The following is a 14,233-nucleotide window of genomic DNA, read 5'->3' on the forward strand; positions in this document are numbered from 1 at the left end:
GGTCTCTATGATCCCCTATTGGGACTTTACCTTTGGCAGAATGTTTATTTCATGATTCCAGCTATCAGCAATTACTTAGATAAGGTCTCCATATAAAACTCTGCACATTTTCAGTCTACATCTCTTCAGCATTCATAAAAGTAGTGATTATCTCAGATGCTGTGTTGTTTCTCATTACAAACAGGAACACGCTCTGCTGCATGCTCTAGAACATCCAAGAAACATGAAGATTTATGAAGCGTTAGATGGTGGGCATTCAGACTGTAAGAGAATGATAAAAGATTGCAGAAAGGTGGCGAGTGCAGGCCAGAAAGGTTGTGCGTTGGCTGAACACTTGCTTCTTCACGGCAAAGTAAGTGTGCATATGTGTGTGCCAGTAAGAAGTGTGGGACGGGTCCAACTCCTCCCAGGAAGGGGTTGCTGTCCTTTATTTCCATAATCTGGCCAAAATTTGATCCAAAGATACAATGCCCCTCAAAACGATTTGGAAACCTTACCTCCTTTAAATGGTTTTCTTCATAAAAAAGGTTAAAGCACTTTACTAGATTAAACTAGACTGAGCTCACAATGCCCAAAGCCAAGTGACATAAACTTCCCAAGCATTTGACTGTGGAGCAGTAACAGAACTCCATTCAGTACCTTTGGGAAATGTTCACATAACATCTAGTCTAAAGTGACTGGAAAGTAAATAACTAAAATAAATGTGGTCTCTTTTGCAATGTAATGTTTTTCATGAGCTCAAGGTTGCTTAACAATAGCACGCCCTGAAACAAAACCCTGTTCAAATACTTTACTTTGTGTTAAACTGAAGACGATTACAAAGAGTCTGTAGGCATCTCCTCTGTGTAAAATACAAAGTCTGACTAAAAAGACTGGTCTAATGTCTACAGTTATATTGTTTTACTCCCTTCTGTCTAATACTGGACCATACACGGTCTGCTCACCCCATTTATGACGCATACTCCACATTCTCTGTCACTGTGGAGGTACCCTCAAGGAGACATATTCAGTACCTTTTGTTAGGGAACATAATTGTGTCAAATTCTATAATAAACTTTAGATTTTAGTTATTAGAAGTTGATTTCATCTCCCGGGCTTATTTTACAAAAAGCTTACAAATATGCACCTCTCCTGTACCTCCTGTACACCACTGTTTGTACTTTTAATGACAATGTACCTCTACAGTGCCTTATCTCCCTCAGTCTGCAGTTAAATCAGAGTTTATATGAGGTGAACTAAACTGCTCAGTTTACTGTTCATTGCTAATATTGTGTGTTCACTGGGGTCATGCTGCAAAGTACGTTTCCCTTTTGCAACAATAAAAGTAAATCTAAATCTACAAATCAAAATCTGAACTGTGAGAAACACCACAGCGCCGGAGCATTATTTTCCTTTACATAAACTGCATCTGGAGCAGAATCACATCAAGTTCTCTTTCTCCATTTTAATCTCATTGGTAAAGTCAGATGGAGAGAATGTTGTTGGCACTAAGCCCGCTGGCCTGATTAAGGCTTAATGCCAGAAATGCTTTGTCTGTCTTGCAGTGAGAATGAAAGGCAAATAGTAAAATGAATCTTGCATTTTAGTGTGATTCCGCTTGTCAAGGATTCATTCCCACAATCATATTGTTGTGAAATTGCTCCAGTGAAAGAAAAAGCCATTGCAATCAAGTGTTATGTAGCACACTATTATGTGTCAATGTACAGCATTTAAGAATTAATCTACAGTGCATTACAAGATTTACATAACAAGTGATGACTAAGGACAGTTTCTCATGACTGTTACTTTATGTATCACTGACATTTTGGTAAGGCCTAGCAGGCACAGTGTCATGGATGAAGGGCACCATACTCTAAGAGTCTGCCAAATGGGTATGAAGCCCCAGGCATCTTCCAGGACTATGGAGCAGGGGAGTAGTTTTTCTAAAGTTATAGAGCTCCATTCAATGCCTTTGGAATGATGACACAGGCCTAATTATAAATAATACATAACTGAATTTCAGTACATACATGCCATCAAATCACCACTGATACTATACAGTATCTGATCTAAAGCCTTCCCAAAAGAGCAGAGGCTGAAACACACCGTTAATAACCTTGACTTCAAAATGTTTGGCCACATAGTCTACCCCTGAGAAAATCAATACATATCAGAACACACTGAAGCATACTGCAGCATTTCTTGCGTGCTGTGAAGGGTAGTGTTATATGGGGTGGGTTTTAAGAAGCGTGGACCCCTCTTTAAAATATCATGCAAACGAAATATGCTCAAATGACTGCACGTCATGTGTTAGCTCCATTAGTCTGCAATGTTCTTGAATACTATGAACAGCCATCATATCTCTATCAATGTTATTACCATTTTAAAAGCACATGCACCATTTTCTGAGTTAAACCAGTGAGTGGTTTTGTCATACTAATGTTCTCTGGTGTGCACTGGCAGATGTAGATGCTAAGCTAGCCATAGGCTATGTTTCTGCTGAAGACAAGATAGGGCAGGGTGAGGATGCATATGAGCGAGCTAAGTGGGTCATCATTGCTCACATCCATGGAAATTACGTAACCCCCCCATCCTCTCCCCCCCAAGTGTGAATAGAGTATTAGATGCACAGGCTGTGCAGCAAAAGCAAATACGCTTCTTTATGCTGACATGTTCAGATGCTAACTAGATTGCATTGTAATCCAAGGGTATGTGTGGGAGTCAACAGCAATTATTCACAAACAAACTAGCAAGGGGCATGCCTGCGTGAGCCTGTGAGCATTATTTCATTAATTAATCACCAGTGTTCCATTCTGTGTGATTTGAACTCAATAAATTATTTGTAACTGAATAAACTAAAGACTTTAGTGCACAGTTTGCAGGCCCAAAGAAGCTAAAATAAACAAAGGAATACAAAGCCATTAGCTTTTCCTGTCACTTTCAGCATTCCGTTACTTTTACCATAGAGATATGTGGCACAATTTCAGCATGAGTGTTCATTAGCCTCGGATCCCAGTGTTTTAGATCCTCCAGCAGATCTGTTTTCCTTCCTCATAATGAGAATCAATGCAGCATCTGTGATAATGACAGCACCTAGTTTTATGACTCTCGCAGTGCAGTAGACTCCACAACTGCAGAGAGATCGTTATTAAACCAGAGGCAGGGTCATTATCCTGTCCAAAAAAAAAAAGTCCAGAAGACAAAACACGTACATCATTTATTTCTTGTCGTCCCTTGGTCTTCTCACTCGAGTCACGGATAAGGAATGGAGGAAAACGAGAAACATTGACGTGAGGGAGGAACGCACAGCTGAGCTGACACAACAAATACGTGTTTGAATTTTGCCAAATTGACTGTTTGACCATCTGTGATTCGGTGGCACACCAAGCCAGAATCAAATTAGCTCCTTAATGTATTCTGCTCCAGAGGCCTGTGCGGTACTTGGCCTAGATGGGATGTCATGAACTTGCTTATTTAGCTCTCACAATGCTAAAGAGCTGCATTATGCTCAAGCTGGGAAAGGGCCCATGCAAATATGGGGGATTTGTCTTAAGAGCTTCAGTCAGTCAATGGGTATTTAACACAAAAAAATGCATCTAGAATGAGGTACCGGCTTTGAATATACGCATTGTTTGTTTTGTTTTTTTTCAGAACAAGAACTTTAAATGCAGTCTTTCAGATAGTAATAATAATTAGTTTTACACAAAGTAACAGGGGGAGTGAATCATAATATATGACTACCGTCCAAATAAAATGCTAAATTACTAAATAAATAATAAGTAAAATGTTTTATTGTGTTTATGTTTATTTTTATAAGTGTAGGGAGTAAATGGTAAAATCCTTTATTCTAAATCCTTGTGGACAGCTGGTGTTTCCAGATTCTGCTAAAAATTAAAAAAAACAACACAAATACTGTAAAAAAATACAACAATGAAAAAGAAAATACAAGCTTTGTTTCCAACAGCAACAATATCATAAAGTGTCAGAAAACCTTCACCAAATGATAACTCCCTGTTAGTAAAGTATATCCATGGCCTGCATTTCTCTTTATTATGAATGTCTGTTCGTTTTAGAACTGGATGTTCTATAGGCTGACCAGACGTCCTCTTTTACCCGGACATGTCCTATATTTTAGCATTATAAAAAATATCTCCTGGCGGAATTTTACAAACGTCTGGGATTTTGTTTTTCTAGAGCCTACATAGAATTTCAAGAGCGTTTCGTTCACAAACTAGTCCCGCCCTCCCTTACTCCGTTTGGTTCGCTTAAGCGAGAAGGGGGCGTGGTGAAGGAGCCTAAAATCTTCTGATTGGACGGTCTGACTGTAGAGCTACCGTTATTGTTCGATAACCTTCTCTGTAAACATTTAATTGGTCAGTCTGCACGTCAGTAGTCCTTGTTTACGTCAGGCAAAGCTCATGCACCCACCCTCATCTCGAGCAGCTATGCTGAAACGTAAATGTAAGTTCTCGGATGAATTAGAAAAGAAATTCACATGTTTTGTTTAGCAAATATAGGTGTAAAACACTTAAAAGTACACATAGGTTCAGCTAAGCATACAACGGCAGCGAGGGAGAGAACTCACCCCCCCCCCCATCACCCTATGTTCTAGAACCTTCAGCAGAACGTGTTCTTGCTTCGTAATGAGAAACACTACATCCTCTGAGATAATGACTAGTTTTTACGACTTTTGCAGTCATGTAGACTACAACAATGTGCAGAGAGTATACAAAGGTCTTATCTCAGTAATTGCTTATTGCTGGAAGACAGGAAAAATGAAATAAACATTTTGAACATGGTCCGAACAGAGGAACATAGTTAACCGTGGCTCTGTCCAAACAAAAAAGTACAATGTGTGCGTTTCTTCGGGTCCCGGGTCATAGACAACACTCTACCAGAAATTAAAAGAGTGGTTCGTTTCACTTTCTGCCACGTTTGGACTGGAGGTAAGGTCAGGGTGGGCATTACGAGCAGGGCAAGTACTGACCTCATGTGGTGGAAGCAATCATTGCCCCCTTAATTCCACAGATACTACATCCCCCTTTCTCCCTTTGGCTGCAAGTGACTTATGAATTTGTAAATGGCTTTAAGAAATGCTCACAGCGCACTAAGATTAAAATACACACTAAAATCTTTCTAATGCGATGAGGGTATTTTCAGGGATTAAAGAGCCTATAAGGCGGATTTTGGGGGAATTTGAATCCTGGCCTTCTGAGACTCTTATTTCAGAAGTATACAGACCTCAAAGGCTAATCTGACCTACAGCAGAATGGAAAAGTAAATGAGAAGAAACGTGCTGCTAAAAAAATTACAGCATAATAAGAGGATAGTTTAACAATATTTACAATTATTGTCCAAATGCAGCGACTGCTCAGGGGTGATGTGTAATTGTTACATGTTCACATCATTTATGGAAGTCATGAGGATTTACAAAAAAGGCATTTTTTAAAAAAGAAATACAGTCGTTCACACGCCCTGAAGAAAAATACTTTATTTCTTTATAAATCCACATATAGTACCTATGAAAGCATAAAATTCCATCCCGGGACTTTCATTATTTTCACGTCGAATTCAAATCAGAGATGGCTGAAGGTGTACCTCACATACAAATACGTACACAGTCAATTGAAGGGAAGAAAAAAAAAGAAAAAGAAAAAGAAAAAAGAAAGAACAGTATTTTACTCGACCAGACCCACGTTCAGTGTGATCTGTTTAGTGCTGAACATGTGTTGTATTCATGTCTATGAGAGTCAGTGTCTGAAATGTCCAAGCATTCAGTTTTGTTCTTACGTGTATTTTTTTTTCAGTTGTTTCAGTGCATTGGCGAGATCTATGTGTTTTTCTTTTTTTTATTGGTTTGCTTTTTGCTTTTTTTTTTTTGTAACCTTTTGGAATCAGTCCCTGAATCCCACACAGAGCCACACCATGCCTGAAAATCCAGTGAATAAGATGTACAGTTATCCCTCCCGTCGAGAAGGGGACAAAAGGGGAAAAAGAGTGATTGAGAGAGAATAGAAGAGTGGAATATATCATAAAGTGTCCCTCAAAAAGTTCACCACACGGTTACTTCAATGTTAGTAACATAAATATTTCCATTACCAGCGCTTACAGTGTGATCCCATCCATCAATTCACGTTGAATCAGAACGTTTTATTCCTTTGGCTTTGCACTTTTCTACACAATGGGCTCCCCGTGGTGACCGGGTGCTGGAAATCCATCATGGTCATTATTCAGTTTCCACAGGTTCATGACAGAACAGCAACATATTCCAAACAGAAACAGGTTCACTTCTCTTGTCCAATAATAACGGTCAGGTTATTATTATTTTATTATTATTATTATTATTATTATTTATTATTTATTTTTGTCTAAGTCTGATGGCCTCTGGTACGGACAAAATTGGGCCCATATGCTCCAGGCAGGCTCATTAATATCCATTGTTTGTGGAGAAGCTTGCATAAGGGAGTGAAAACAGTTGCTGTTACTGGCTTCCACCCACCTCTTCTCCCAGTAGTGTGTTGGCTCCAATCCCAGGCAATTTATATTAGCCTCCAGACTGAGTTTGCCTAGAAGAACCAGAAGCAGAGGTGTTAGAGCCAGCTGCCTACTGAAAAAACAAACAAACTTGTAAGACAACTTAAGCAGAAAAAGTGTGGTGGTGGTGGTGTTGAAATGTAGAGTTGTGACAGAGAGCTAAGTGTGCAGTGTACAGCATCTGACAGCAAGAGAGAACAAATTCATCCAGTCACTGGTATATTCACTACAGCACAATTGTCCAGTGCAACTTTTGATTTTAAAATATGTGTCTACTGCATGTACTGCAGTAAGTTAGCTGTTGCGCTAGAAGTCTGTCATTGTAGAGAATTCTCCAGAAATGTGCTTGAGTCAGCATATTGCGAACTTGACAAGCATATGGAAGGTAAATTCAGCATGTTTAAAAGCTCCAGGACAGACTGGCTTTCCAGAAGGTGGCTGCCTCCTATCAGAGTCGTGCGCCTTCCAATGAGGCCTGAGTGGCTCCATTAGCATCCGCAAACGCAAGAAGTCTGTATTAAATAAACACTTCCAGGCGATGGCAGCTGAGCGAGCAGAAATGCGAGAGGAAAACGATGACTAAACAAGCCTATGCTAATTGGACATCCCCCTCCAACAACTTCATTAGCTCAAACCTCTGCTATCAGTCATCAGAGACCATGGGGAAAAGCTTAGCCTTTGCTAGATTTCATGGTGGTGAGCTAACAACAAGAGGATGAGATTTGCATTCGCTCTGCAGACGGCTACAGCTATCTGCAGGCAGCAGCGAGCAGGCTAGCGCTAAGCCCTATTCAGCTAGCTATTTTTAGCGTGGTCTACCCTGCCGCAGTCAGGAGGGATTCTGGGTCGGAACTGCTGTTGGCAGAGAGACGGCGGAGAGGTTGTGGCCCACTTTCGACAGCACACAAACAACAGTAATTACCCGTCCGGCTCCGTGGAGCTAACACTGTCTCATGGCAAGCCTTCACCTTAAAGATTAGCCCATTTGTCTCTATATCTCCAAACTTAATGCTTTCACCCCCTTCGTCTCTATCTGTCGACCCTCTTCCCTAGCCTTTATCCCTTCGCATCCTAACACTCCCATCATCCCATTTCCTGCATCATCCATTGTTCCTTTCCCTCCCTCATGCACCTTTTCCCCTTCTCAGTTCTTCAGAGACATAGTCAGTCTTTTCCCCGCAGAAGCGCAATCTCTTGCTTCCCTTTTTCCCCCAGTTTGAGGTGAAAAACTAATCTATTCCAGGTGAGCTCGAGAACACCCTGCTCATTTCTTCCATTTCTTCTTCTTCTGCATTCAAAGCTAGCAGATCATTTGGAGGCACCCTCAGGGGAACTGATTTTCCACCCATTTGTGATTCATTTAACCAGATGAATATACACCCAGGGAGAGCAGAAGAATTATTACTCAGACAGCGCTTCATGGGCCAGTGACAGCCGCTTCCGAGAGGTCCTCAGTCATACAGAGAGCGGGTGTTAAGAAGACACTATTATTTTATGACGGTCATCTTTCTTGTAGCTTTGCTGCACAGCAAAATTCCGAACAGGGCATTTATTTAAGCCCCTGAACTTGGTGACCTTGTGACTTAAGAATAAAGTAAAGCAAAAGAAACTCCCTCAATTCTCTATCCCTCTGATCACAAGATACATCTCTGTGAACTTAATTTCCTCCAAAGTGAACACTCACCGAACTCAAACAGCCATTTCAAGTGTCCTCCTTCCCTCATCCCATGACCCTGACCAACACAGCATCCTTTACCTGTCTCTTTGCTGCCAGCAGGGGGCGTGCTTTCACATCAAACAACCCACCTTTCAAGCCCGTTTACCAGATTCCATTTTCAGTCTTCGGAAGCACACAGAGCTCAGTCATGACCAATTGTCCAAGATAGCTCTTCCAGGTTATGTGGCAATGTTAAATGCAGTTGTTGCTTCAAAAACAGGGAGGTCTGGATGCTCAAAAACTTTGCTAGCACTTATTTTCTCACATGAGCAAGGGCTTTTGACCTTGTTGACTTATGCTTCCCACATGTCCAGAGGCATGACTAGGATTCTATGGGTGAAATAATAGTTTTAGGAAAAAGAAATTCACTTCCCTGAGCAAAAACGCATGTAATATGTTTACTTGCTTTGACCACGTCTCAACCAAAGCTGGAGCTAACGTAGGCAAGTAGTCAATTAACAAACACTGAATGTTCAAAGTTTGTGTACACTCATTCTATCCAATTGTACACAGGATAATGACTTTAAAGCTAGGTCACCATGTTCAAAGCCAACTGTAAGGGGTAACATATCCCCTAGCGGTAGTGTAATGGAACTATATTCTCTCGGGAACAGAACTCCAGAGTGATCCTAAATAAAACGTCTGTACCTGCTCTCATGGTGGTGGTGGGGGGGAGGGGTTCTTTCATTCTTACAGGTGCTATGTGCTTATACCTCCAGCAAAAGACTTAATAGTCATGGTTACCTTAGAATTCATTACATAGTAGATGGTCCACATATATTTTTGTGTTGATCATGAGAGGATTAGGCTACTGGTGTTGCTGGTAGTCACAGCATTTTTGAGCACCATCAATAGCCAAGCAATGCAGAAGAAGTGAAAAAGACTGGCCCTCTACACGCACTAGAGCTACAACTAAAATACAGACTAATGCGTCTATGGCACTGAGGGCACCCATGATTGGTTTCACAGAAAGGAAAATAGGAGAGTCAGCAGGAGGATGAGTGGAAAGCCAAGTGGTGGACTTATACCCCACCCCTCCGCAACTTACAATCTCTCTTTCTCTCCCTCTCGTTTAGGCGCTGCTCTAGTTTTATGATGATTGCTTATTCTCACCAGTGCTCAGATACGTGGGCGGAGGGCGAGGTAGCAGCAGCAGGTGAAATGGAGGGATTTTCATCACTTTCTTTTCGGAGTCATACTGCTGCGGTGGAGTGGTTATTCAAATACACCCCCTGCTTCACACAGATACTTATGTGCGGCGCTAACGTTGCACAAAGAAAAAATAAGAATGAGTCTATGCCATTTATTCCTCGGCAGGCCATAACCATAACAAAGAGGCACGCGTTGGTATACAAAGACGCCCGGCGAACTCCTTTCTCTCCACTGTAAACATTCACCATTACAAACATTCATCGGAGACTCATTACTCTTACAAATGAGCAGCAGAAATAGAATCCCACCAAAGCATTTGCAGCACTAAGTCGTTCCATTCCGAGAGTGAATTAACCCCAAAAATTGCAGGTGTACTCTTCGGATAACAATTAAAAAATGACTCGGCAAGTACTATAAAGCATTTGCTATCTATTGCGAAACTAATATAGGATTTACGTAGGTATCACAGTGAGGAATTGGACCCATATCCTCATCTTTTAGAGTTTAAGGGATTAGAGAATCTTTGAAGACATGCCCTGTGCCTCAAACGAAGTTCTCCCAAAGTGAGACGGGAGATAATATAGGAGAATGAAAAGAGATGTACTATACGGTTAATATCTGGATGATGAATTCAAGCCAGTGAAAAGTAGGACTGGAACACGGTCCCGGAAAAAAGCAAACTCTCAAATTCAATGCATTAGGGAACTGAGAGTTGACTCTAAAGCTTTGGACTTGATTCCGCCAGTCTGGGGACAAACTGCAAAGCCTTTGGTGCAGGATTGCATTAAAATCCAGTGTTAACAAGGCTACAGCTCTTCAAAAACACACCCACAGGTTCCAGAAGAACGCAGACGTAATGTAGAGGATTTTGTCCTTCAGCAGCCACATCTACATAATGTTATTTGCATTAGGTTATGTGCAGTGGAGCAGGATTCAGCGCTTTCGAAATGATTTTGGACACTTTGTATAATTTGTAAATTCAGCTGTTTCAGCTGCTAACATGCCCTCACTGCTGACACAGGTGTTCAGTTGCACCTACAGCTTGTGTAGTCTACATAAAAAAAAAAGCATTGTCAAATAGCCTGGGGGGAGGAGTGTAAAGCAAACCATCTTCGGGCTGTGAAACAGAGGAACTGCATTCTCTAGAGTGAAGGATCTCCAACTAATACCTTTGGGATGAGCTGGATACATGCCATCTCACATATTTTTTGTGGGGGGACTGCAAATAAATAAAGAGAAATGTTTCCAGTATGAAAGCTAAAGGTGTTACTGCCACAACTGGAGACAACCAACCAATTTAGCCTCCATTTTAGATAGCTTTGGATAAGCAAGCTTTGGTTGCATTTAATATTGGCTTGGATTATTAGGCTGAAGTTATGCATGGGATTTTGTCAGTTCTTTTAACAGCAGAGTGCTTTTTCCACTGAAGGTGATGCTGTTTTCCCCAAAAAATAAAATAAAATAAATAAATAAATCCAGGTTATAGATGATGCCATACATAGCGTATCATGTATGAATATAATGCATGGTGCTGAAGGAACTGTCCACTTGTTTAGTACCCAGACAAAGAGCAAGTAAAGTGACAGCACGACTGTAATGTGTCTATTAACTAACAAATGCAGAAACATCCCCATATCAGCAACCTTGAGCACTGCTATCTCTCTGACGAGTGGTTGCTTAGCAACAAATCTTCTAACAGATAAAGGGAAGAAAGGGCTCTATCTCACCTTGGATAGGAGGTAAATCCTCAGTAAGGCAGCGAGACCACAGCACCAGAAAAAAAAAAGAAGGGGGTGGCAGATTGAGGAGGAAGAAGGGGAGGAGGAGGAAGTGGAAAAGAAGGGAGTGGGAAAGTGTTAGATCTGATCCTGTGTTATTGCGATATGGAATCTTCTTCTTTGACTGATTTTCCATACTCTGGATTCAAGTCCACCACTGTGGTGCCTTTAAGAGCCCCATAGCCTCCATCTGGACCCCCGCAGCTCTCTGGCCTGTCCTGGCTGAGGGGAGCCGAGGGCTTGCTGGTCGAACCAGAGGACGAAGATGACCTGGTGGGTGGCGGGGGGCCAGATGCCGCCCCCTGCTGGCCGCCGTTGGTCTGGGAGCAGACGTTGCTGACCCTTGCCGCCTTCTGCTTGTAGTGCTGGCTATGGAGCTTGTACTTCATGAGCAGAATGAAGATAAAGACGAGGACAGAGGCCACAATAATGCCCCCGATGACGATGATCATGGTGCCGCCCAGAAACTGGTCATGGAGGGAGCGACAGCGGTGGAAATCCCGCTCTGTGGTGAAGGACACGCAGCCCACCAGGCGAGTGGCCGTCAAAGCCGTAACACCGTCGTCATAAACGGCCAGCACGCACAGCTCGTAGTCCCGAGAGGAGGCCAGGTCACTGAGCTGGAAGAGCTTATGGGAAGCTGGGATCATCCTGAGGGAGAGAGATAGAGATGTTATTAGTGTTATTGTTGTATGCCTGATAATACAACAGCAATATCTCATAAATACAAGGCCTTTGTAATTGAAAACATGTTCTTTAACAAAACAGCTGTTGTGGTCATTACCCGATTATTTATTACTAAATATTAAGCTATAACCACTGTGAAATAAACATTTTCCTGAGAACTTATTTATTTATTTATTTGCTCTGGTAATGCTTATTACATTATATTTATTACAACAGTCTTTGAGTTCAAGACCTCGTTATTTATTTATTTAGTTATTTATTTATTTATTTATTTATTTATTTAATATTTTACCCATAGGTCATACAATAATTGGTACCATACATTTTATATATAATCTTATTCACTCACTGCTTCACAATAAACTTTGGAACAGGTAATTACAAGCTACTAACTGCATAATGCTTAATACAAACATGGGTGCTCTGGAAACAATGCTTAATTCACTCTTGTTCCTGGTGAATTATGCAGTAATAAGCAGGGCTCTATTGACCAGTTAGTGCTTTATTTAGTTGGGTGCTTCATACTGCCTTGATAAAATGTAATAAAGGAACAACTATGGCCATGTCAAATATACAGAACTTTACCATGTTTAGGCACACGTTAATATCATCCTAAATACTACCACCACCATCACTACTACTACTACTAATAATAATAATCAGCCTTTAATCTCCAGTCCTGGCCTGTTATATTCACACCAATCTAAAGTGTCATCACCACCATCATCATCATCATCAATACAGTAGTAATTTAAAAATGAGAGAGTGAGAGAGAGAGAGAGAGAGAGAGAGAGAGAGAGAGAGAGAGAGAGAGAGATGGACAGTGAAAGAAATACATTCTAGAATGAGAACAAATGATGAGGTTTGATAAAAGCATAAAGCATGAGGCTCTGTGTGTATTATTGATGAGAGGAGCCTAAATGTAAAGAGAAAAATGCCTTTGAGCGCAGAGATCAAAAAAGTGAGACGGAGCGATCAATTCAGTGGCGTTTGCTGGTCTTTATTGGTGTCTCTGTAGAACAGAGAGAGCTCAGACAATATCAGGAGAACTGTGAACTCCAGAGAGGAAATCGTGTACTGGAAGTCACACCTCATGATGACAGGAGAAAACAGCTGTGCGTTAAACAATAATCAAAGATTAGTCCGAGAATGGCCTGTATAACGTGATTCATCAGTTATTAGGATAGGGATTAGAACAAATAAAAGAATATTCAGTAGCATTTATCATTCATTCATTATCTGTAACCACTTATCCAATTCAGGGCTGCAGTGGGTCCAGAGCCTACCTGGAATCATTGGGCTCAAGGCAGGAATACACCCTGGAGGGGGCGCCAGTCCTTCACAGGGCAACACACACACACACACACATATATATATGGACACTTTTGAGTCGCTAATCCACCTACAAATGTGTGTTTTTGGACTGTGGGAGGAAACCGGAGCACCAACTCCTCACAGACAGTCACCCGGAGCGGGAATCGAACCCACAACCTCCAGGCCCCTGGAGCTGTGTGACTGTGACACTACCTGCTGCACCACCGTGCCACCCCCAGTAGCATATAATATGTTTTTATTACTTTTAAAGAGAGTACAGAAACCCTAGGGCAAAGAGAAATACACATAAACCTTCAAACATTCATTCTTACGCCCTCCATACACTCTAGGGTCATTCTAGTTCAGTGAAACAAAACGAAACTTGCTCTTTCTTGTCACTGTACCACACACTATTGCACTAGGGGCAGAGAGCACACACACATCTGGAGCAGCAGGCATCCATCCCAGTGCCCGGGGAGCAGTTGGTTAGGTGCCTTGCTCAGGGGCACATCAGCCCCCATTTTTCCTGCCAGTCCAGGGGATTGAACCAGCAACATTTCAGTGCCAAGCCTGCTACAACCTTCAGGCCATGGCTGCCCTCATAACAAATAACAAAGAGTGAATTTAAGCTACAAGCTTGTAAACATGCCTGCTCACCTCCAACGGTGATGACGCGGTGGTCTTGAGAGTTTTTTTCTTTTTTCCAGTACAAACAAGGGATAGAAGCGTCTGATTATGTATATAGAAGGGGGGAGGAGCATTAAGCCACATTAGTGTGAGTGAAGTCAGATACTGATGTTGAATAATTAATCCTGATATTGAATGGAGATCCATTACTCCAGAGAATACAGGGCCAATGCTCCAAAGCTTTCTGAGGTGCTTTAGGCTAATGTGCTTCTCCAAAGCATCACATTGTATAGGTGCAAACAGTATGTGCACAGATAAAGACCTGTGTTAGCAGTGAGTGCACCTGAAGTATGTACTATGTAGGAAGAGTATCCATAAGGTTTTGGACCCTATAGTGAAACTGTAATCTATATTTCTGTCAGGGAACTTTCCCATGTGGAAAACA

General features: G+C 41.6%; 1 protein-coding gene across 1 annotated transcript in view; it reads right to left on the minus strand.

The window, feature by feature from the left end:
* Positions 1-5,490: 5,490 nt before the first annotated feature.
* si:cabz01090165.1 (uncharacterized protein LOC100333421 homolog) overlaps positions 5,491-14,233 on the minus strand; it is a 239,927-nt gene continuing 231,184 nt past the window's right edge. Inside the window, exons 5-6 of the mRNA XM_066685074.1 lie at positions 11,110-11,811; positions 5,491-6,545 (exon numbers count right to left, since the gene is read on the minus strand). Of these exons, the coding sequence (XP_066541171.1) occupies positions 11,256-11,811 (556 nt within the window). The 3' untranslated portion in view covers positions 5,491-6,545; positions 11,110-11,255. The remainder of the gene's footprint in view (positions 6,546-11,109; positions 11,812-14,233) is intronic.

This window comes from Hoplias malabaricus, chromosome 11, assembly GCF_029633855.1.
Source record: "Hoplias malabaricus isolate fHopMal1 chromosome 11, fHopMal1.hap1, whole genome shotgun sequence".
Lineage (NCBI taxonomy): Eukaryota > Metazoa > Chordata > Actinopteri > Characiformes > Erythrinidae > Hoplias > Hoplias malabaricus.